General features: G+C 58.8%; 8 protein-coding genes across 8 annotated transcripts; 5 read left to right on the plus strand and 3 right to left on the minus strand.

The window, feature by feature from the left end:
• Window positions 1-364: 364 nt before the first annotated feature.
• Window positions 365-4,228, plus strand: PLICBS_003234 (putative NRPS-like protein biosynthetic cluster; the record flags this gene model as incomplete). The annotated part of the gene is made up of 1 exon (XM_018322969.2): window positions 365-4,228. The coding sequence occupies one exon, from the start codon at window positions 365-367 to the stop codon at window positions 4,226-4,228; it is 3,864 nt and encodes a 1,287-aa protein (XP_018178199.2).
• Window positions 4,229-6,120: 1,892 nt separating this feature from the next.
• PLICBS_003235 (uncharacterized protein) lies at window positions 6,121-8,084 on the plus strand (the record flags this gene model as incomplete). Its single annotated transcript, XM_018322970.2, has 3 exons — window positions 6,121-6,894; window positions 6,964-7,596; window positions 7,665-8,084. 3 exons carry the CDS (start codon window positions 6,121-6,123, stop codon window positions 8,082-8,084), a joined length of 1,827 nt encoding a protein of 608 aa, XP_018178200.2.
• Window positions 8,085-8,463: 379 nt separating this feature from the next.
• PLICBS_003236 (uncharacterized protein) lies at window positions 8,464-11,036 on the minus strand (the record flags this gene model as incomplete). Its single annotated transcript, XM_018322971.2, has 2 exons — window positions 8,464-10,601; window positions 10,652-11,036. 2 exons carry the CDS (start codon window positions 11,034-11,036, stop codon window positions 8,464-8,466), a joined length of 2,523 nt encoding a protein of 840 aa, XP_018178201.2.
• Window positions 11,037-12,915: 1,879 nt separating this feature from the next.
• PLICBS_003237 (uncharacterized protein) lies at window positions 12,916-15,550 on the plus strand (the record flags this gene model as incomplete). The annotated part of the gene is made up of 8 exons (XM_018322972.2): window positions 12,916-13,015; window positions 13,105-13,350; window positions 13,414-13,663; window positions 13,716-14,003; window positions 14,052-14,303; window positions 14,351-15,229; window positions 15,282-15,400; window positions 15,450-15,550. 8 exons carry the CDS (start codon window positions 12,916-12,918, stop codon window positions 15,548-15,550), a joined length of 2,235 nt encoding a protein of 744 aa, XP_018178202.2.
• A 536-nt stretch (window positions 15,551-16,086) lies between these two features.
• Window positions 16,087-17,830, minus strand: PLICBS_003238 (protein kinase rio1; the record flags this gene model as incomplete). Its single annotated transcript, XM_018322973.2, has 2 exons — window positions 16,087-16,194; window positions 16,253-17,830. The coding sequence occupies 2 exons, from the start codon at window positions 17,828-17,830 to the stop codon at window positions 16,087-16,089; spliced, it is 1,686 nt and encodes a 561-aa protein (XP_018178203.2).
• A 1,124-nt stretch (window positions 17,831-18,954) lies between these two features.
• On the plus strand, window positions 18,955-20,349 carry PLICBS_003239 (uncharacterized protein; the record flags this gene model as incomplete). The annotated part of the gene is made up of 3 exons (XM_018322974.2): window positions 18,955-19,231; window positions 19,285-19,411; window positions 19,461-20,349. 3 exons carry the CDS (start codon window positions 18,955-18,957, stop codon window positions 20,347-20,349), a joined length of 1,293 nt encoding a protein of 430 aa, XP_018178204.2.
• Window positions 20,350-20,733: 384 nt separating this feature from the next.
• Window positions 20,734-21,744, plus strand: PLICBS_003240 (uncharacterized protein; the record flags this gene model as incomplete). The annotated part of the gene is made up of 1 exon (XM_018322975.2): window positions 20,734-21,744. The coding sequence occupies one exon, from the start codon at window positions 20,734-20,736 to the stop codon at window positions 21,742-21,744; it is 1,011 nt and encodes a 336-aa protein (XP_018178205.2).
• Window positions 21,745-22,262: 518 nt separating this feature from the next.
• PLICBS_003241 (uncharacterized protein) lies at window positions 22,263-23,011 on the minus strand (the record flags this gene model as incomplete). Its single annotated transcript, XM_065600187.1, has 2 exons — window positions 22,263-22,282; window positions 22,474-23,011. The coding sequence occupies 2 exons, from the start codon at window positions 23,009-23,011 to the stop codon at window positions 22,263-22,265; spliced, it is 558 nt and encodes a 185-aa protein (XP_065456259.1).
• Window positions 23,012-23,309: the final 298 nt, after the last annotated feature.

Genomic DNA, 23,309 nt, shown 5'->3' on the forward strand with positions numbered 1-23,309 from the left:
TCCTGCATCCATCTTTCGTGCCGATCTCCTTCTGACGACACGGCTGCATCACGCCCGCAGCAAGCCGATTTAACCCACCAGTCCGACCCGAGCGGCGGTTTCGTCCGTCTCTTGCACCCAGACACTCTCTGCCCATTGCACGCTGCGAGGGTCACAGTTTGAAACCCGAGGCAGAGCTGTGTGTCGACCGAGACAGCAGCCACCTGCACCCGATAGCGGCAACCGCCTCCTTCGTTGCGCCTTCCTCGAGCTTCGTGCCCCCCTCTAGGGCTCCCCCTCCCCGCCACGCCATTGCGCCAATCCAGGCACCCAAGGCACTCCCGCGGCGCCAATTCCCTCCTACAACCCTCACAACACGCACACGATGGCCAAGATTCTCGACACGACCAAGGACCTCGCCGCGCAGTTCGTCCAGCAGGCACAGGCGACGCCCAATGCCGTTGCGCTCGAGGACGAGAATGTCTCCCTGACGTACGCCGACCTCGACCGCGAGACCTGGGCGCTCGCCGATAAGCTGCGCCAGTACGGCGTCGGCCGCGAGGACCTCGTCGGTGTCCTCATGGGCCGCAGCGCCGACAATGTCATCGCCTCGCTTGCCGCACTGCGCGCCGGAGGCGCATACCTCGTCCTCGAATTGGCCTATCCGGCTGGCCTGTTGCGGGACGTGATTGACGACGCAAAGCCCAAGGTCATTGTCACACAAAAGGCCCACGCCGGTAACATCAAGGCCGACGTGCCCGTCATTATCATCGACCAGCCCGATGTAACGAGCATCGGTGCCCAAAAGCCCGTCCTGCTGTCGGCCGAGATGTACGCCCCGCTACCAGACGAGGAGGACATTGACCGTCTGGCCTTTGTGTCGTACTCGTCGGGTACGACGGGCCAGCCAAAGGGCATTGCCAACCCGCACAGGGCGTCGATCCTCTCGTACGACCTGCGGTTCAACCTGCAAGACCTCCAGCCCGGCGACAGGGTGGCCTGCAACGTCTTCTTCGTCTGGGAAATGCTGCGGCCGCTGCTGCGCGGTGCGACGACAGTTGCCGTGCCCGATCATGCGAGCTACGACCCTGTTGGCCTGGTCGAATTCCTTTCTTCGCGAAACATTACCGATACCCTCATGACACCCACACTCCTCGCGACCGTCCTCTCTCGACACTCGAACCTCGGCGAGAAGCTGCCGCACCTGAAGTCGTTGTGGCTGAATGGTGAGGTGGTAACAACAGACCTCTGCCGCCGGGCGTTTGCGGCGCTGCCCCAGACCCGCCTGCTCAACGTCTACAGCGCGAGCGAGACGCACGAGGTCGCTGCAGGGGACATCAAGACCTTTGTCGACTTCGAGGCCCGCGTCTGCCCTGTAGGCCCACCTCTTGACCCCGAACATATCTATATCCTCGACGAAGCCGGCAACAGGGTAGCGGTTGGTACGAGCGGCGAACTCTACGTCGGAGGTGAGCTGCTGGCCCGAGGCTACCTCAACCTCCCCGAGACGACGGCCAAGGCCTTCCAGGTGGATCCGTTCGAGCCCAGGCCGGATGCCCGCATGTACCGCACCGGAGACATGGCACGGCTCCTGCCCTCGGGACTGCTCGAGATTACTGGCCGTGTAGGCGGCATGATCAAGACTCGAGGCTACACTGTCCAGCCTGGCGCTGTCGAAACATCCATCGTCAAGCATCTTGCTGTGCGAGACTGCGCTGTCGTTGCGCGGGGTGAGGGCCTCGAGAAGCAGCTGGTGGCCTACGTTGTGCCGGACAAGGGTGAGCCCCGTGGTCGCACGGTGTTGGTGATCGATGAGTCGGGATACAGCCCCGTGGCGCGTCGCGCCCTTTCGGATCACCTGGCGCATTACATGATCCCGCCATTGTGGGTGGAGCTTGATGAGCTTCCGACTCACGGCGTGTCTGGCAAGGTTGATCTGAAGGCTCTCCCGCCGCCACCGTCTCCCAAGACTCCGGCTGTCAGGGACAAGAAGAAGGAGCATGACACCAAGATTAAGATGGACACGATTATCAAGATGTGGGCTGCGTCGCTCAACGTCCCTGCCAGCGCCATCACTCCGAATCACAGCTTCTTCGATTTGGGCGGCCACTCGCTCATTCTGGCAGACTTGGCTGGCCGGCTCACACGCGCATTCGGTTTCCCCGTCCCGCTTGCGCCCCTGGCCGGTACTCCTACGCTCGAGGGACACTTGGATGCCGTTAGAGCCGCGCGCGATGGCCACACCGCTGCGGTGCAGGCCGACCTGCCTGCCGTCCTGCGCGCCGACTGTATACTGCCAGACGAGATTCAGTCCAACGGCACTCCCCTGCGCAGGCTGAACGACGCCGACACCGTTCTGCTTACCGGTACCACCGGCTACCTTGGTGCCTTTCTCCTCAAGGCCATTCTCGAGAACACTTCGGCCCATGTTCTCTGCCTTGTTCGGTTCACGGAGCCGGCTGAAAACTACCGGCCGGCCGGTATCGCTCGTATTCGCAAGAACCTCATCGACCTGGGCATCTGGGATGACACGATGCTGGACCGCATGGAGATTGTGCCCGGTAACCTGGCGCGCAACCGACTTGGTCTGTCGCCGGAGGCGTTTAGCGAGCTCGCCTCCCGCGTCGAGGTCATCATCCATGCCGCCGCAACGGTGAACCTGGTTTACCCCTACGCTGCGCTGAGAAACGCCAACGTGGGCGGCACACGCGAGATCTTGCGCCTGGCATCCCGCGCCGGAGCGACGGTGCACCATGTTTCTACCAACGGCGTTCTGCCCCCCTCGATCAAGGGATGGAACGAGGAAACCATGCTGGACATCGACTCTGTGCCGGAGAAGCTGCTAGACGGCTATGGCCAGACCAAGTGGGTGGCCGAAAAGCTCGTCTACGAGGCCGGGCGACGCGGCATCCCGGTCAAGGTGTACCGCCCCGGTACCATCAGTGGGCACAGCGTGACGGGCTCAACCAACACTTATGATCTCCTGAATGCTCTGTTCGTGGAGTCTCTTCACCTCGGCTACGCGCCCGAAGTCGACAGCTGGCTCGCCGAAATGACGCCTGTTGACTTTGTCAGTGATGCCATTATCACGCTCGCCAACCACCCAGATACGAAGCAGCGCTTGTACCACCTGGGAGACCCCAACCCGGTGACGGCGAACGAGGTGTTTGACAGCCTCAATGCCTTGGGTTACCCGACCAAGAAGCTGCCCTTTGACGACTGGGTGGCACTGTGGAACGAGAAGCGCGGCTCCCGAGTCGAGGACAACCCTTTCACGGTCGACATTCTGCGCGGTGGCATGCCGACGGTGGATACGCTGCAGTGCGTGACGGTGCTCAAGGATGATGCTACGCAGCCAGCCTTGGACATTTATGGCCTGAAGCGTCCCAAGATTGACACGTGCTTGTGGGAGACGTACGCGCGTCACTTCTATGCGCGTGGTTGGCTGCCCCGTCCGCCTCGTCGACTGCACGTCAACGGCAATGGGATCCACTCGAACGCCAAGAAGGGCCGCCTGGCAGGCAAGGTCGCCGTCGTGACCGGCGCGTCGTCGGGAATGGGTGCTGCGGTGGCGGCCAAGCTAGCCGGGGAGGGCGCGCACGTCGCTATCGCGGCGCGCCGCAAGGACAAGCTGCAAGAGCTCAAGGACCAGCTCGCTGGGAGCTGCGGCAAGATTCTGGCGCACCCGACGGACGTTACCAGCGCAGAGCAGGTGAAGTCGCTCATGGAGACCGTCACGGAGAAGCTCGGCGACATCGACATTCTCGTGGTGTGCGCCGGCGTCATGTACTTTACGCTCATGGCCAACGCACAGACGGAGGAGTGGGAACGCACGGTCGACGTCAACTGCAAGGGTCTGCTGCACTGTCTGGGATCTACCGTGCCGGGCTTCTTGAAGCGCGGCAAGGGCCACATCGTGACCATTTCCTCGGATGCGGGCCGCAAGGTGTTCCCCGGCCTGGGAGTTTATTCGGGCAGCAAATTCTTCATCGAGGCGACGCTCCAGGCGCTGCGACTGGAGACGGCCAACTCGGGCCTGCGCGTAACGTCAATCCAGCCGGGCAACGTGGACACGGACCTGCTCGGCATCTCGACGGACCAAGAGGCGCTCAAGAAGTACGGCGAGCCGTCGGGCGCCAAGGTGCTGGACGCGGAGGACGTTGCTGGCGCCATCATGTATGCGGTGCTGCAGCCGGAGCACGTGGCGGTGAATGAGGTGCTCATCGAGCCGCGCGAGGAGCCGATTTAACATGACGGAGTAGAAGAGCGAACGATGATGGATGAGAAGAGTTTCAACACTGGGAGTGGGCGACTTTATACCACGTTGGCCATTGGACATGGCGGCACACATATATGACGAAGTGGGATTTTATCTTGATGCATAATCGTAATATACAACAGATGTGTATTTGGTGAAGAGGTTTATTCGATATCGTCAATTGGCCTCTACGTGGATCAGATCGGTTATCAGGTGTGATGGCGCAAGCTAGTATTAGCAGCATGTACGAAGTAAACAGACATTGCCGACTTGTCTGCCCCAAGAACTTTTGGTGTTTCAAGAGTTGTGGCTTGCCATGGAATTCATGCAAATAAATAGATCTCCCACGTATGGAAAGCGGGAGCTGCTGCAAAGGGAATGGCGGTTTCTTCAGTTGCCGATCGCGATGCCACATCCCCTCTTGGGAAGATGATGGACTCGGCCGGTGTCACACAACCAATTCGTTTCTTCAACGCCAATGCCTGCCTAACTTAGGGGAGAGATTGATACTGCCCATTGCTCCGGGAAACAAAAAGGTACCGGCCGGTTCTCGGGTTGTGGGGGGAGGCAATCCGCAGAGGAGGGACTGGCGGGCGTCGTTGGAAAGCTTGCGACGACCGTCCGCCAAGATGCAGCTTGCCGGCTGGGCGTTGGCGGGCCCGCATTTCACATGAAGTTGGCGCGGACAGGCTGCGTAATCAGGGGTACAGTACTATTGACGGTGTACACACACACTCACACCAAGAGGCAAACCGGCGATTGCGTACACAGGTCGACGTTAATGTGGGGACAAATGATGGGGAAAGTCACTACTAACGCACTCCAGTGAATGCGGCTTCTCGCCTGTGTCGAGACCCTTGACGGACACGCAAAGCCGTGGCCTCCTTCATGTTGTGTAGAAGCCCAATCGAGACTGGCAAGACTGTGCTGAGAAAGTCTTGCTGCGGCCGAAGCCAGAGAGCCGCGTGGGCGGTACATGCCTGTGTAGGAATTGATGCCTTACTGGTTTCTCAGGTGGTTGTCTTTCGGACGTGTCTCGTCCAGCCGCCGACGACCCGAGCATCCGATCTGCGGCCGCCACCCAGGGGTCCAGGATAAACAGCGCCCAAGGCGACAGGGGAGGGGGAAACGAAGGGCAGCTCGAAAAGGGCCGCCCCTGAAGTGCGTAGTACGTTAGTTCTGTGGGCGGGAATATCAAGGTCGGAAGGTCGGGGCCACACACACACACACATGAGCAGCTGTCGACCGCCCAATGTGATCGGCGTCCGCGTCGTCCATTCATGATTGATGGGGTTTCTGCCGTCTCCATATTATATATCATTCCCCCCCCTTCGGCTATGTTTGACTTGGCGAGCGAGTTACCTGTTTCGTTTTCTCCTGAGTGGGCGTGTGACCCTTCGAGTATATACATTGGGCGGCCCGTTTCTTGCCCATCTTTTGTACATTTTCCGGCCCGGTCCTCTGCGATCGATACCTTCTTTTCTGTGATACCACTTGCGCGATTCCCTCACTTCATTGACCGCAAAAGTGGTCTTTCCCTTGTTTCGCACTTGTCACCGCTCTTTTCGTCGTCTTCGCGTTTTGTTACCAGGCCTGCTTGAGGGGTTCTCTGCCTCGTCTCTCCCTATACCAGTACTCTGCGGTCTCGTTGGCGACAATATCCTCTACTTTCGAGGCTGGGAATCTACAGGGTCGCTGACCCAAAGCACTGAGTCTGATTCACTCATTTCTCTTGACCTGCTCCGACTCACTCCGTTCGTTGAGCCAGTCCCTCCTCGCGGTTGTCGGAACCCCTTGGCCTTGGACATCGACGGTGGGCTGGTCCCCATCGAGGAATGTCATGACAACTGGTTAATCCTCTTCCACGATCATTATTCGTCGAAATGAAAGCATCACTCAGCAGGGCAGTGAGCGCCACGGCCGCTGTACTGACTCTCTTCTCCCTGCCGGGACCCGTGACCGCCGACTTCGGCATCTACTACAACATCGAGCATTTCTCCGCCTACGCCGACTCTAAGGGTGGCTTCCCCAGCCAAACCTTCCGCTCATCCGACATCGTCGCGCCAGTTCTGCAGGTCAACTCGTGGGACCGCGCGCGGGCCGATGGCGCTCCCTACCTGTTCCTCGGCGCCGTCTATGGCGACATGCGCGCCGGCCCCATGATCTTCGACTCGCGGGACCTCTCGCTCGTGTACGCCGACCAGCGATACGAAAACGCCTACGCCTCGAGCGCCTTTGTCGTCAACGGCTCCCGCTACCTCACGTTTTGGGAGGGCGCGCGCTCGCGGGGCCACGCAAACGGGTACTGCCTTGTCTTTGATGAAGAGTACCGCCTGCGATACAACGTCACGGGCAAGGGGCTGAGGGATGGTGCGCTGGCGGACATGCACGAGGCGGTGCTGACGCCAGAGGGGAGTGTCATCTTCTCGGCGTACTTCAACGTGCCGTTCAACTGCAGCTCCGTCGGCGGGCCAGAGGATGCGCTGCTCATGGACAGCGGGTTCCAGGAGGTGGACGCCGAGACGAACGAGGTGCTCTTCGAGTGGAACGCTTCAAGTCACTTTGACATTGCCGAGTCTTATGCGCCTTACAGCGAGGCGTATGGTGTCTCTGAAGACTCGGGGTACGACTTTTTCCACATTAATTCGATAGAAAAGGTAAGACCAATTGCGTAGGAAAGGTTCGATCGAGGCGAAGCCCAGAGGTTCGTGGCTAACCTTCAGCAGACGACGGAGGGTAACTACCTGATATCCGGGCGCCACCTTTCGGTGCTCGCCCTCATTGACGGCCGCACTGGCAAGCCCATCTGGATCCTCGGCGGGAAGCGGAACCAGTTCAAGGACCTCAGTGACGGATCAGCCACCAGCTTCGGGTGGCAGCACGACGCTCGCTTCCTAGAAGGCAACCAGACCCAGATCACAATGTTCGACAACCACGGCGAGGAGACGGGACATTGTGGCGGCACCGTCTGCCACTCGCGCGGATTGCATCTCGAGATTGACGCCGAAGCCATGACGGCCCGTGTCGTGCGCGAGTACTTTCATCCACAGGGCATCAACTCGGGCGCCATGGGCGGCATGCAGACGCTCGAGAGCGGCAACGTCATCATCGGATGGGGCCACAACCCGGGCTTCGTCGAGTACGCGGGTGACGGGAACCCCGTGATGGATGTCCAGCGCGGCAAGATTGGCAACCATGCCCTCGCCGACATGTTTGCGTACCGCGTCAGCAAGCACCCCTGGCGCGGGAGGCCGACTTGGCCACCTAGCGCAGCTGTGGATGCGCCTAACCGGACGACGCTCAACGCGACGGTGTATGTCTCATGGAATGGAGCTACGGACGTCTCCTCATGGGCAATCGTAAGATACCTGATGGCGATATTACTTTGCTGCGGCTGTGGCGGTGCCCAGATACTGACCTGACACAGCTCTCACACGACGATGCCACACGCATCAACAATCCGCAGAACCTCATCGCCAAATCGCCCCGCCTTGGTTTTGAGACTGCGGTTTTTCTGGGCGCCAACCACTCAAGGCGATACGTGGCAGCGGCCGCCCTCGCCGCCGATGGCTCCGTCATGGGGTCGACATATGTCATCGACATGGAAACGGGCCAACCCGTTATGCTACCTAGCGGCATCACGAGCGTGCGGCCCTGGTCGCTCGCAGAGGCTGTGCGGCCAGAATCGTACGAGACGGCTGCCGTGGCCATGGGATGTGTCGTCGTTGTCTTTGTAGGCGCGGCGTTGATCCTCAACCGCTGCGCCAGGAGGCTTGCCGCGCGAAGAAGGGCCGCCAAAGGACTGGTGGATAGGGCGGCGTATACTAAGCTGGGCATGGAGGACTAGAGATTGCGGGTGTCGATGCCGTCGCAGCTCGTGTAGCATGCTCTTCGACATGGGCATTTTGAAGGTTGAGAACGGTGTTTAGGCGTTGAAGAGAGCAGGATTTGTATTGCATCTGAGCGTAACTGTCACTTGACGTCAGTACATGTCTTCCTACATTAGCCACTGTGAGTATCGGTCTCGTTGTGAGGCCATCTACTATGAAGCAAGCGCAAGCTGGACGAGGAGAAATGCATGTGTTAGTATTCAGAAGCGGTGCGCCTCAGCATTCATAATTCGTAACACTGTATCCAACACAGAGGGTATCCTGAAACACGCGTCCAGATGCAAACGCTAGTCGCTCGCGTAGCAAATCACGCAATCATCAAAGGGCTACTGTCATTCAGTCGTAAGCATCCGCCCACTCGTCTCCGTCAAAGAGCTCGTTCACCGACGCAACGATGCTTTCTGCCGTCTCGGCGCCGTTCTCCCGGATCGCGAGCTGAGTGGTGAAGGTCTTGCTCGGCCGCAGACTTGCGTACATCTCCGGGTTGACGAAGGCATACGAGGAGCCGCTATGTGCGCCGTTGGCCAGACACTTGAGCTCGCAGAGTTGGCGTCCAGCAACCCTCCAGACAAATTTGGGCAACTTGCGGTAGTAGATCTTGAAAGTGAGAGAGGCTTTGAGCAGCGTCCATCGTTTGGCTTTCGGGTCTGCTACCCATGGCTCCATTAGGGCACTGACCCGCGGTGAGGACTGGACATCATCAGCAGGGGCAATACTCATCCACATCTCGTAGATCAGCTTGACCTTGCCCGAGTAGTCTTTCATGGACTCTCGAAGCTGCCCCATAGCCAGGCCCCAGGCGCTCGCCACTTCCTCGATGTCGTGTCGGAGCTTCCTGAGGACCTTTCTCCCATCGGCCCACGATCCACACACTTGCTCAAAGTCGTTCGCAGGTTTGGTCAGATCCGCATCGAACCATTCCCCTCCATTGCCCTTGATAGTTCTCTCGAAGTCCGCAAGGGCGAAGCTGATGGCTGGCACACCAACGCTAAACTTGAGATGGTCTAGGATGTGGTCCCTCAATCGCCGCAGCTTGGACGGCTTTGACACTCGCCTTTCCAAGGCGTAGTCTGGATCGTCTAGATGCAAGGGGGTTTGGAGCTGCTCTCTCCGAACCCTGGCCCAGTGGTCGGGTGTAAACTTTATCCCCTGCTTGCCCTGATCCACCAAATGGCTAAGAAAGTTGCTGAGCCAAACGACTCTTTCGTCCATGATAGAGCCCCGGTGGTAGCTCAGCTTTTCCTTGTAATTGGTCACAGTGCCAAGGAGAGACGCTTCCATGTGAAAGCTAAATGCTGTGTAGACGAATCGGGTGCACATCTCCTCAACGTTCGGCCTCGTCGTCAAAGACTTCACCGTCACGTCCAGCCTCTCCAGGTAGTTTTTCTTCACCAAGCTAGCGACCTTCAGGCCGGCAGGGACCGGGGCGTTGCAAAATGTATCGACGATCTCGCGGTCCCAGCACACCCAGGCCTTGTCCCCGTCATAATCACCACCGGATAGCTTCTCAGCGAGGGACATTGTGCCCTTGGTAGACATAACGATGACATCTTTCAGTCTTCGAAGTGTCGTGTGTGAGATGACTCGAACTCTCTGGATGTCGCTCGCCAGATGCGCAGGAGACCTGCCCACGAGGATATCCATGCCCTCCAGAAGGGTATCGGAGAAGCCGTCGACTTGGAAGCGGTTCGAAAACGACACATGCACTTCGTTCTCCTTCAAAATGTTCCAGAAATCGGGAACCATGAAGAGGTACGAAGATCGGGGCACGCGGACATGCATCTTCGTCTTCAAAGTTTCCATTTTCTTCCTGACCAGGGCCACGCAGAGGTCCTGGACGAAACAGTTTTGCCGTTGGTCGAATCCAGCGTCGAGCAAGTATGCTACCGCATCTTCATCAGAGCTAGGTAGGCCGCCCATGAAAGGTTTGTGCGATTTAGTTTCACTGGCCTGGCCGAACTGCGTCAGCCATCGGCGCATCTCGGTCGGCTTGGTAAGGGCTGTCTTCCCGGCTTCGAGTTCCATGCGCAAACTGTTGGTCAAGTGAGCAGCTATAGCATTCCTCATGCGGTCCTCATCCACGGCGCAAGCCTCCAAAACCGGGATGAACTGTTGGTTCAACACTGCGGTCCGGAGTTCGCGGGACCAGTCCTTCACTTCGAACGTACGGTGTTGAGGGTCCTCGAACGGACATTTCCATTTGCGCTGTGACGGATACGTCTCGATCCACTCGTCGCCATCAAGTCCGTCATCCCGGACATCAACGATCCACATGCCCTTGGCACATCCAAAGCGGCCTTGGTAAGCGGCCGGGGTGGCATCCAACTCAAGGTGGTCGGCGATTTTCTTGGCCAAGGTTCGCGACATACGGGCAGCTCCGTCGCTCATCACATGCTGGGACTCGCCCAAGTCCTTGTCCCGGTGACGAATATCTTGGTGCGCTACCACGACGGTCGCCCGGGTTTTGGTCAGACCTGGATGCTGTCAGCAAGGGCCCACGCATCATTCAGGGCGTGGGACTTACTCAAGGCGATGCGGGTGAATAGTTTGGCAGCCTGATCTGTAGCGTTATGCTGGATCCCCACGGCCCATTCCAGCAGAGTGCTGAGTTTCATGTTTGTCCGGCAGCCTGGAAGCAAGGCCTCGTCCCCAGGAGGGACACTGCCGCGCGTGTGAGACGTCTGAAAATTGTCACCGCCAACTGCGAAGAGGTAAATACGTTCCAAAGAAACCGTCTTCCCTTTTGACGACTTGGCCGTCCGTTTCGGCTTGCTGGTGTAGAACGAGGCCCAGTCTCGATCAAGGAGACGGTGTGTGTCCTGAGTGAGCCATCGAATGACCTGCTCAGAAAATTCAGGTACATTCTTCAACGCATCAGGGAGATCCTTCATCCCTGTTGGCGATGGCATGGTGACTTCGAGAAACCTATCAGCGCCGAAGCGTCGAATCAGCCGATTGCCTCGATCCAATTGTAGAGGCATTAGCCGGGCATGATAGATCGGTCCGCCCTCATCCGAGGCGTACGTCAACTCTGCCTTTAGGCAGACTGCGGTGTCCGCCGACTGGAAGGGACCCAAGGCAAGAGCCCAGGCATTCGGCTCGCTGGGGGGCGGAAGGACTTTCCCTTCAAAGGAGCGATGAGTGGCGAGCCGTTTGCGCAGTGCTACCTGGTTGTGCCAGGACTCGTTGGGCTCATAATTTAGGTCGCTGATGCTGTCACAGTCAACGTTACAATTGAGCGCGATCCGCGCAACCTCCCATTTCACGGCCAATGGTGCCATCCGCAGGCCAGGGAAAGCAAGATCAGCTGCTTTATTATCAGCATCGAAAGTGAGGAAACGGGGGAAGAAGGGATAGGGACTTACGCCAGCTCAGACTGTCCTTGAGCGTCCCAGGAACCCTACGTACACCTTCACTCGGCGTGACTGGGTCTGAGCTCACGGCAGATTCGGAAACCTCCCAAGCTTCTTCCAGGACGCGACATTCTTGTGTGCAGACTGGATAGGGGTCGTACTCTTCCGAAAAGCTCGTGTTTTTACTGGTTGGCGCGCTTGCCTCAAGGCGAGACCGGAATGAGGACGAATTCGATGTTGGCGCAGAGCGAACCGTGCTGGAAGCCGCGGAGAAGTACGAGCGAATGGTAGCCTGAAAGCGAGGAGGGTTCGGAGGGGGCGGCGTATCGGGCGGGCCGACGCTGGACCTCACAGGAATTGAATCGACCGTGTCATTCCGATCGAGCGACTCTGAACTTGATCGTCCGGAGCGACTCCTGGGCCGCTTGGGTTCTGACTCGAGAGATTCAATTGAGGTTCGTTTCGTTTCCGTGCCATGAGCAAAAGTCTCGTCGTCCAGTATCGATAGCAGAGAAGCTTGCAATTGAGCCTCTCGGTAGGCGCCGTCGTCGGTTTTAGCTCCATGGTGCGCAATGGACGTTGATCGGGACAGTAATTTGTGGGCGTCTGCATGAAACGCTTCCATGCACCGAGCCAAGCGCGCCGACTTGCTGAAGTGTAGAAAGTGAATCTTCTTGTAGAGCCGCTCCTCAGTTCGCGGCGTCGAGCTCTGCTTTCTGGGCGAGAGAGTCGATCCCCGAATGCCGAGATCATAGGCCTCGTTGAGACAGTCAATTGTTCTTTTGAGGCCTTCGGCCGTCGGTCTCGGATCCATTGCTGGACGCTCCCCGCCCCGAGCGGGGTTGGCGCCTGTCTCACCGTGACGCCCTACGAAGCAACGACTCGACTATCCTGAGGCGCCGTTGGGTTCGGCTCGGGTGCAGGAGGTGTGACGGAAGCCACACCACCCGAGAAGAAACGATTGGCGAAGGTGGGTTGGTGGTGATGCGCCAGCGGGAGCTGCCGAAGCTAAAGACGCGTCGTTAGTGCGGTTTGCTGGCGAGGCGGGGCTGTTGGGTGCGAGCTGGAGTGCACGGCTCGCGGAGAGGATGGATGCGAGGTCACATGACCTCTTAACGCGCCCGGGCGGGGTACGCAATTCGGATAGAACGGCGTACTCTCATACTGTGCAGCATCAGCTATACCGGTGCGCTGACCACAGTACAAATAAGCCAGGAATTACCAGCCGCCAGCCAATGTCTTACCTCTAGAGGGGCCGAGCCCACGCGCCCAAATAGCCACCAGCACAGCTCCTCCGACCGTGGAGCTTCTCGGTGTTCGGCGTTTGTCCAGCATCGCATCGGCTGCAAAGCACCCCATTTCGCCAACAAACGCAGCCATTGTCCATTGCTGGGCCATTTATCCATCTGCCGGCCAGGCACGGCACTTCTCAGCCATGACCGAGAATCCCGAGCCCGAAGAGCTGGTGCCGGTGGACGATCTGACGCCGGAGGAGGCAAATCGCATCATTCACTCACATCGCAAGGTTCGCTATGGTGAGTCTGGCGCCTTATACATCGTTCACTCATACCTGCCGCCTGTTCAAGCGTACTGCCAAAGTCTCATCTCGGCTGACGGACCCCAGGGACCGCCTGCTGGCCGTGTCGTCAGCGCAAGGTCAAGTGTGACAACAAGCAGCCCTGCGAGAACTGCGTCAAGAGAGAGCACCCTCAGCTATGCTCGTACAAGCCCAATCGCTCATCCACAAACAAGTCCTCATCCACCCTCTCACAAACCAGTGTTCCTCGTAAAAGGACTGCCTCCTTTTCCGACGCCAGGGGCGATGAGGGCCGAAAAAGCGAACGACAGGAGAGTTGGCCCCGCGCCATCGGTACGTGACTCTCCATAAATTGCTCCCTGCCCTCCTCCCAAGGCACCGAGTAACCACTCACAGGCGTATCAGCCAATCTTGACGACACCGAGTCCGTGGGAGACCGCTATCTTGGCCAGAACAGCATTCCGGCTTTACTCCGAGAGCAGTCCTCACCCATCGACAAGAGCGACAACGTTGACATTCGGCGCGACATGCGGTCCATCCTGGGGCTCGACACGTCCGCCCCGTTCCCTCTGATGTCTTCGCATCACCTCCACAAGCTAGCGCAAGACATCTCTGCGGAATTGCCTTCTGACCGAGAGGTCATAAAGTAAGTGGTGGGACACTGTGCAACTCAGCCACCTGCTGACTGACGGTGGCAGGCTATTCCGTACCTACAAGGAGATTCCGCAGCCGTTTTGGGGATTTGTGTACGACATGGATGATCTCGAGTCCAAGTTGATGATCTATCTTGAGGAGAGGTCACGGAATGCCTCAACCACGAGCAAGTCGTCAAGGCCGGTGACGGCGTCGTGGCTGGCCATTCTGTTTGCCGTTCTGGCGGTGGGCTCACAGTATCATGAGAGCCCGTATCACATTCGGACCCGGGACTCTCAGAAGTACATACAGATATCGTTCCACTTCTTGCGGCTCGGCAACTTTTTGCTCCGGTATGTCACCCCACCCATGCCTGCCCGCCCAGTCAGCTCACAATACAGACCTTCATTCGACTCTATCCAGGCCCTACTGTTGACGAGCTTCGTCCTTCTCAATGACATGAAGGCCGAGGCTTCGTGGGCGTTGACTGGGCTTACATGCCGCCTTGCGCAGTCCCTCGGCCTGCATCGGCCCACTTCTTACGACGGCCGCGAAAATGCGCCTCCGGACGCAAAGATCAAGGAAGCCATACGTCGCAAGTTGTGGTGGACCTGCGTCTGGCATGACACCTTAACGTCTCTGTCTTTTGATAGGTGAATACTTCCCGAAGCCGAAAATGGTCCCCATCTAACCCATGCAGGGCACCCATGACCAACTTCCGAAGCTGCGCCATTCCCGAGAGCCCCGACTCGGCCAACGGAAACTACACGTACCTGGAGATGATGTACCACCTCATTGAGATTATCTCCCGCCGCTTAAATCCGGACGCCACTGTGACGCCTTCGTACGACCAGATTGTTGAGAAGTGCGAGGCAGTCGAAACCCTACGCACTCGGGCACGCCCGCATATGCGGGACAAGGAGCAATGCAAGACGGCTCTAGATCGCCTTCAATACTTCGCCATACGCCTGCACACCTCTTTCGTCATCTCAGTGGCTTGTCGGCCGGCGCTAAAAAGAGAGTGCGAGATCGATTCGAAGCAAAAGAAGGAGCTCGCCGACCGATGCAAGGAGAACCTGACAGAGACGGTGCGAATGTTCCTGTCGATGCACCAGCTTTCGGTGATCCCAACGCGGAGCTGGGCTTTTACGTATCACGGGCTTTCATCGGCGCTTTTACTTGGTATTCTGTGCGACACCAAAACCGATCCGGAGGTCCGTCAACTGCAAGGAGACCTGATTGCGGCCTTGTCGGCCACGGCGGCAAAGGAGGCAAGCTCTCCCGAGCCCCATGTTCCCGTGTCCGACAAGGACATTGAGCTTTCTGGTCCATTGTGGAGGGCTCTCACAGCCCTCAAGAATATTTACGACCATGGGTCCGTCATTGGGACGCACCTAAAGCGAGAGGGCGATTCGTCGGCTGGCGGAAGCCGGAGCCGGACCCCGATGTTGCCTTTGGGCAACCAGCTTTCGGCGACGTCGAGCGCGCAATTCCGCAGTCAGTCAGGTGATCCCCGCGAGGATGCTGCCCTGGCCATGGCAGAGATGCAAAATGGGGCATCGCTGCAAGATTTCGCAGGGTAAGGAGCCTTAGCCTGTGATTTGCGTTTGTCAGTTGCTGACTACTCCCAGAATGCCCTTCAACAACTCAATCCCAGCAACCATGAGCATGGATGGCAGCATACCCAATCTCACCGTGGATCAGACACAATACATGGCGCCGATGGATCTCTACGACTCCATCTGGGGCGGTAAGTCTAATTCCGAGTGTTAAACGAGGGGCCTTGGCTGACATGCTAGAATCGCCGGATCCCTGGAACTCAGGCGGGATGGATGCCATGAGCTTTGAGTTTCTGGCACAACCACCCCCGGGACAGCCGCAACAGCAGTATTACTTTTAAGTGTGATTGACTTCGCCAACAAAAATGCCCGACATGAACGACTCATTTGGACTAGGTACGATTACTTGGATATTCGGGATGGCCACGCAGCGGTGGCCAATACTTTTTCATCTCATCAGGGTTCACGGCGCGTACGGAGTCAAGTGGGGCATCTACAATGTCATATTCATCACGGCCTTGAATCGCCTTGTCAGTGTATTGAGAAGCTGTCATGTATTTGGCATATATCAAGTCGTCAGTGCTCTCTTTGATCGTCAGCGCATGTCCTCTGAAGAAGACTGCTCGGATCGCAAGCCACAGGACTGGAGGTTACACGTCAACTCCGAGGAACCGACGATTAAACCATCCGTCGAGCGTCCTCGCGACGATTAGTGCTCATCATTCGACTTTTGCCACGCCCTGCCAATCCACTCTTGCCCCTGCTAGCTCAAGCCTATCCACCAGTGCAAGTAAGCTGTATGCAGCCAGGAGAGCATATCATCGTTGATCGTGAATTCTACGTCTCGTCTTTTTTTTTCTTTTTTTTCCGTTGCCGTCTACTTCTTCCGCCGGGAAGTGCTCGAAACAATCTTCTTCTTGAGGTGCTTCGGCATCTTTTCCTTGCGCTTCTCGCGCTTGGCCTCCTTGACGGCCTGCTTGTGTTGCTGCGCCGATAAGTTAGCCTTTGCCGTATGAAATGGCTGGGATGGTAGGGAGCCGTACCTTCTTCTCATCCTTGTCCTCGAATCGTCGCCCGCGTGGCCTGCCCTTGTCGAATGTGCCGTCGTCGCTTCCCGACCCGTCGCCGGAGAGGGAGGCGCCATCGCCAGATTCCTCGTCGGTGCTCTCGTCGCCCTCGGCCTCGGCCTCGCCGTCGGCTTTCGGCTTGACCACTTGGTCGGCGAGCAGGTTGCTGTAGACCAGATCGCTGCCGTGACCCTCGCCAAGCTTCTGCACGTCCTTTTCGATGTCGTAGACTTGCTCGAGGGTCTGCGGGATGTACTGGTTCCGGAACACCTCGTTGTCGACTTCGAACCTGGCCGCCTCCTCCTCCGTCGTGGCGGATTCCCTGGCCTCGTAGATCTTCTCCAGCGCCTGGACCATGTCGGGCGCCTCGACGGATCCCGTCGGGGCGGTGATGAAGTTGAAGATGGCGCGGTCCGTCAGCGTGTCGACGCCCTTGCGGCGGAAGAAGTCCCCGACGTTCTTGATGTCCATGCGCAGGAACTCGAGAGAGCGCGGGTGGTCGGGCTCGACGCTCTGCGACACGTCGATGATGTACAACGTGCCCTTGTGGTAGAGGATGTTGTACTCGCTCAGATCGGCGTGCACCAGCCGGCAGACCTGGTACATCTTGCGCATGGTCCCGAGGAGTTGGAGGTACAGGCTCCGCCACTGCTGGTCGACGTCGTCGCCCTGGAGGACGGCGTCTCGCAGCCGCGGGTACGCCCAGCCTTTCCTGTCTCCGAGGAAGCCCATGACGAGGACGTGCAGCTTCAGGTTGATGGGCTCCGGGCAGGGGATGCCGGCGGTGTGAATCCTCCGCAGATTGCGGTACTCCTTCTCGGCCCAGAGCTTGACCATCTTGCGGTTGTTGCCCTTGTCGAAGCCGCCCTTGAAGCGGTGCTCGCCGGTGATGTACCTCTCGCGGTCCTTGAAGACGAGGATGGCCGTCTTGTAGACCTTGATGGCGCGGTGGATGGTCTCGCCGGTGGCGTCGTCGTGCAGGACGGCGCCGTAGACGTTGGCCTCCTTACCCGTGCTGATGGCGCCGTGGACCTCGCTGACGGCGCCGCGGTTGATCATCTGCAGCAGGATCATGCGCGTGCGCTGGTCCAGCACCTGCTCGCTCGTGGCGCGGTCCGCCTTGTCCTTGTCCTTGTCGTCATCCTGCTTGACGCTGTCGAGGCGGATCTTGGCCGCGTGCTTGGCCAGCGCCGAGACCTGGTCGTCGACGCTGGCAAAGGTGTTGGCCTTGGGCTTCTGCTGGTTGGAGCGCGGGGCGGCGGCATTGCCGTCGTTGAGCTGCCGCTGGCGGTTGTACGTCTTGGTCAGGTCGCCGGCCTCGGCGGCCCACTCGTCGTCGCCGTCGAGGTCGTCGCTGTCGTTGAAGATGTCGTCGAGCTCATCGTCGTTGTCGTCGCCGTCGTGGTGCTGGTCCGGGTGGGGGGCGCCTCTGTGCATGCGCACCTCGGGCGGCACCTCTTGTGTTTGCTCGTAGCCCTGGTTGGCGGTGTATGTGAAGGGCGGTTGGTGCGGCGCAGCCGGGGAGGCTGCTGCCGTTGTGCTCGAGTCCGCCATTGTGAGAGCGGGCGGTGTTGCTTGTGGTGGGAAAGTTCTGTCGAGACTGGAGGAAACGGTGTGAAGGTGTCGCTGCCCCGCGGCGTATCTTATCTAAAAATTTCCGTCCACCACCAAAGCGTTGGATGGTGGCGGGCAGCGGGCGCGGGCAGCCACAGCGCCACCCGTTAGGGGACCGAGGGAGGCGACTTTGCACGCTCAGTGGGGTTCATAGTGACTCATGGACCCTCAACCAGCCCAAGTCCAGTCCAGTCCCGTCCCTGCGTTAGCTCAGGCAGGTTGGGCGCTCACGCAGCGGCTGTTGCTGATGGGGCGTCCACTGTTCTCTCGTCCAGCCAAACACCAAAGCCTGAGCCATCGTCACCGCCTTGGCTCACTGGGCCCCGTCGCCGTCTCCGTCCGTCATGCAGGCTCACGCGCGGTGACTCGACCCGACCGGGGGCGCAGTTCGGTTCGGTGACTCGGACCACCATTTCTGCCCTCGGACGTGTCGGACGTGACGCTTCGTAGAATGGAATTGCGTAAGCTGAATGGATGCTCGTGGACGTGAGTTCACAGGAGCAAGCTGGCGGCGCCGCAAACCAATGTGAGAGACCTTGGCCGGATTCCATCGTGGCTTGGACGGTTCCCTCACCTCGTGCACGAGACTGCGGCCCTCTCTTGGCAAACAACTCCCACGCGCGTCTGCTGAAGTGAACTCGTCAGCTTGTCTCTGGAGTCTCGTCGACCCGCTCACACGGGCGCATCAAGACGTGTGCAATGTCTCAACCGCACCTCCTTCCGCAATCTGGACGAGCTAGAACCGCTGTTTCAACGCGGTCTCGTGCTGGCTTTAAGGTGAAAATGTGTCGGGGAGCGGGCAAGTCATTTCCTGTTTACGCCAGGTCGCGTTCCAGCACTCGCGCCCGGGCTGAGTTGATCGCCATTCCTGAGAGGAAGGGCTGCACACTGTTAAGAATCACATGAGTCTCGACGCTGACCGACGCGATGGATGGGAGACTTACACTCGTTGAACTCGTCGGGCCCAGTCACTCTTTTACTATCCGCCGCCCGGCCAGAGTTCGTCGTCGTCGTCGTTGTCGTTGTCGCCGTCATCACGAGGAAGCATCGCCGACGCGCCCATCATGAAGGCGCCGACTGCTCTCCTCGTCCTCGCCGTGCTGGCAGAGGGCGCCGTCCCTGGACCACGCGTCGAGCCTGCTCCGCCCGCGAGGGAAAAGCGCGACGGCAAAACATTCAGCGTGGCCCAAATCCCAAACAAGAACTTCCAGGGCGTCGATGTGCCGGTGGCCTTTATGAAGGCGCATTTGCGATATGGCAAGTCGCTGCCACCGCAGCTCTCACGCGCGGTCAAAAAGAACCCGGCACTTATGACCAAGTTCAAGGCTCTCTCGCCTCAAGGTAAGACCGTTCAACAGGGTAAGTTCCCCGGCTGCGTGTGCTTACTGGTGTAGTCGGAGAAGCTGGGACCGTCCAGGCCATACCGGCCGAGACGTTCGACTCGGAATACGTCGTGCCTGTCGGCTTTGGCACCCCGCCGCAGACTATTAACGTCAACCTGGACACGGGGTCCGCAGACCTGTAAGCGACTTGCCAGCTTTTACCGAAGTGATCTGACGTTGCGTGGCAGATGGGTCTTTTCGTCCAAGACGAGCAAGCAGAGCGTCAATGGCCAGACTCTGTACCGCCCGGAGGACTCGTCGACGGCGAAGCTCCAGCAAAACTATACTTGGCAGATCAAGTATGGCGACGAGTCGGGCGCTTCGGGCATTGTGTACAAGGACCGGGTGCAGGTCGGACAGACGTACTTTGATCAGCAGGCCGTGGAGGCTGCCGTCAACGTCTCTCCAGAGATCGCGGCCGATTCTTTCGCGTCGGGCATCCTGGGCCTGTCCATGTCCCGAGCAAACACGGTAAAACCCCAGGCGCAGCTCACGTATATGGACAACATCAAGAAGGACCTTGCGCAGCCCCTCTTCACGTCCAACCTGCGAAGCCAGCAGCCAGGCAACTACAACTTTGGCTACATCAACCAGTCCGAGTACACCGGACAGATCCAGTACGCCAAGATCGATCCGCAGTCGCCGTACTGGAAGATCTCCCTCACGGGTTATCAGGTCGGCAATAACACCAGCGACCTCAAGTCGTATGCATGGAACGCCATCGTCGACACGGGCACGTCGCTGCTGCTGGCGCCGGAGGAAATCCTCAAGGGCTACTGGAGCAAGGTGCAGGGGGCCAGTACCGACGACAAGGGCATGTACGTGTATCCGTGCTCGACAACGCCGCCCGACTTTTACTTTGCCATCGGGCAGTACCGCGGATTCGTCCCGGGCGCGTACATCAACTACGGCAAGGTCAACGACACCACGTGCTTCGGCGGGATCCAGACCTCGGACAAGATTGGCTTTGCCATCCTGGGAGACGTGCTGCTCAAGGCGCAGTTTGTGGTGTTTGACCTGGGCGCCATGACGGTCGGGTTCGCCAACAAGAATCTCAACGCCGCGCGGAGGAGCTAGTTTGACGGAAAGGGGCTTGTATGTAAGGACGTGTTTGACATGTCGGCCAAGCAATGTACATACATCATATTTGTCACGCCACGTCCGGCCGTGACGAGCTCCCTGTCGCCTGTCATGCCTGCATCGGACTTTAGCGTCAAAGACGGCGTTAGCCGCCACCACGGGCCCTGTCGCAGCCAAGACCACCGCCAGCGATCCACAGCCAAGCTTGAATAAGAGACGGTGTTTGGCACTCTGACAGTTTCCTCGGGGCCTTAAGTCCGCATTGATTCAACGTGCCCATTTCTAAGCAACTAAACGGCGAAAAGAGCCTAAATGATAGACTAGTTGTGGAGACCAAGAGCTGAGGCGACACCATCGACAGATATATGAGAGGCTGGCGCCATGACCTCACAACTGCTTACAGAGACCAACCTCGCCGCCCTCAATCGCGCAAACAACGGCCCCATCATGACACCTCCCAGCGTCCTCGTTCTCGGTGCCGGAGAGCTCGGCCTCGCCGTCTTGACCGCCCTGGCCGCTCACCCGATGCGCCCGCGTGTCGCTACGCTCAGTGTCTTGCTCCGCCAGGTTACCCTGGACTCAGCGGCGCCGGCAAAGAAGCGCACCATACAGCACATCAGAACCCTCGGTGCGGGCTTCGACGCGGCCGATGTAGTGGCCGCGTCGGTGGGGGAGCTGGCTGACATCATGGCACGCTACGACACGGTGGTTTCTTGCTGTGGGATGGAGCTGCCGAAAGGGACACAAACGAAGCTGGCTGAGGCGGCGCTCAAAGCGGGCGTACGGCGATACTTTCCCTGGCAGTTCGGCATGGACTACGATGTCATCGGCAAGGGTAGCGCGCAGGACCTGTTCGACGAACAGCTCGAGGTGCGGAGAGTGCTGCGCGCGCAGAGTGCCACGGAGTGGACAATTGTGTCAACGGGCCTTTTCATGAGTTTCCTCTTCGAGCCAGCCTTTGGTGTCGTCGAGCTGGATAGCAGGACTGTGCGCGCCCTCGGCCGCTGGGACAACGAGATCACGTTGACGACGCCTGGCGACATCGGGCGCGTCACGGCAGAGATGGTGCTCGACCCGCGAGGCGAAGGCGTCAACGGCGTGGTGTACACGGCGGGAGACACCATCTCGTACGCGCGGCTGGCGGAGCTCCTGGACGAGCGGTTCGGCGGCGAAAAGTTTACGAGAGAGCTCTGGGACGAGGAGACCCTGGCGAAGCAGCTCGAGGCGGAGCCCGACAGCGTCATGGCCAAGTATAGGGGCACGTTTGCGCGAGGAAAGGGCGTGGCGTGGGGCGTGGAGGGGACGGTGAATGCAAAGCGAGGGATGAAGATGGTGGATGTGAGGGAATACCTCAAGGATGTGCAGTTGAGCGTGGCGGAGAAGGAGTCTTGAAATGGACACGGGGCTCACGACATAGCACGGGCGGCCAAGCAAGACGGATGGCCGAGGAGACTCTGTTATATGATGCAAGAGGGAACTCAGGTCTACCACGGCGACGAGATGCTGCGTTCACTTTTACAGTTGGGCCACTCAATCTCTACTCGCAGCATGAATTGACAGAGCCATCAAATGAATGGCACATAACTCATGGGTCCGAAGCCCTTCCTTCTTGTTCGTTCGCACGTCCTCTACTCGCAGAGATGATCCGTTGCGAGCTGAGCGCAACCGTCTCCGCGCGGCGCTGCCTCTGCATTGACTGCAGACATGGCCCAAGGCTGCTCAACTCGAGCAACGTACACCACATCGGATTTCATCGGCAACTCTGATGAAGCAACGCTATAACAGAAGCGAATGTCAGTTGCTGCAGCCAAACATAGTTGAGTGCCGTGTCAGGACATCCAGGGCAGCTTACCCGGCAGTTCGGCAGCGCGTCCTTGAGCACACATTCGTCCCTACACGACGCCCCCGGCTTAGACTCCGCCGCGCAGAACTGGCAATTGAGGTGATTAGCTGTCAGCCGCCAGGGGCCTTCCATGTACACACGACGCGCCTGGCGATGGGACAATGAACACAAACGTACCTGACATTTCCCCGCTGGACGATCCGACACGTCTCCCACTGGGGCCTCCGTCTTATTTCTGTTCCACGAAAGATGATCTGGGCGAAATGGATGATGCGGACCGTTTGGGATCTCCGGAAGATCAGGCAGAGCGGAAGCAGTTGAAGGGGTCGGAGGAACCAAGACGGTTGGCGGAACGACATATCCCTGCATGAACTGCTCGAACCATTCTCCCAGCCTCTGCGCCCCCTCGATGATTGCCTGCTTCCACTCCTGGCCGACTTTCCTCCTCTCCGCGTCCCACCGTCCAAACGGCGAGTCCCGGCCTCCGAACCTCTCGAACGCGCCCGCCCGCACGGCCTGCACGAGCTCGCTCGCCACCGTGGGTACACCGGCTCCTACGAAGCCACCTGAGAAGAGCGCTTGGGCTGTGTTGGTGATGCCGACGCCGGCGGCATGGCGCCCATAAGGCGCCGAGTGCGTTGTTCCTGCTTGGAGCACCCTGCCCGCGAAGCCCCCGAGTGGCTTCACCATGACGGGGTTGTACCCCGGTTCCGGGTTGCCGACCGTTTTGAGCCTGTGCAGCTGGGCGACGTCTCGGTCGATGGGACTGGCCGTGACCATGATGCCAACGACGAGGAGGAGCTGGAGAGTCTTCATGTTAATGGCGGACAGATGACATGGACCTTATCAGAGAAGTTCGCAGTTGAGCCTGGCTCAGTGCAAGACTCAATTAAGAAGAGAAAATTAGTTTAGAGGGCTTTCTAACTCCTCAAGTGGTGCAATGTATGTGCCTTTTATCGTCTGACGCATTCCATCCACCGCTTGCGAGACGGCTCACCCGTGTTAGGTGGGAGAGGACTCTTTTCACTCATCAAAGCCGGCCTGCTATACCTCTAAGACTCAAAAACGTATTTAGACGCAATACAAGTAGATGTCTTACGGAGTAACGTCCACC

The sequence above is a fragment of the Purpureocillium lilacinum genome (genome assembly GCF_023168085.1).
Source record: "Purpureocillium lilacinum CBS 284.36 DNA, scaffold_2, whole genome shotgun sequence".
Classification (NCBI taxonomy): domain Eukaryota; kingdom Fungi; phylum Ascomycota; class Sordariomycetes; order Hypocreales; family Ophiocordycipitaceae; genus Purpureocillium; species Purpureocillium lilacinum.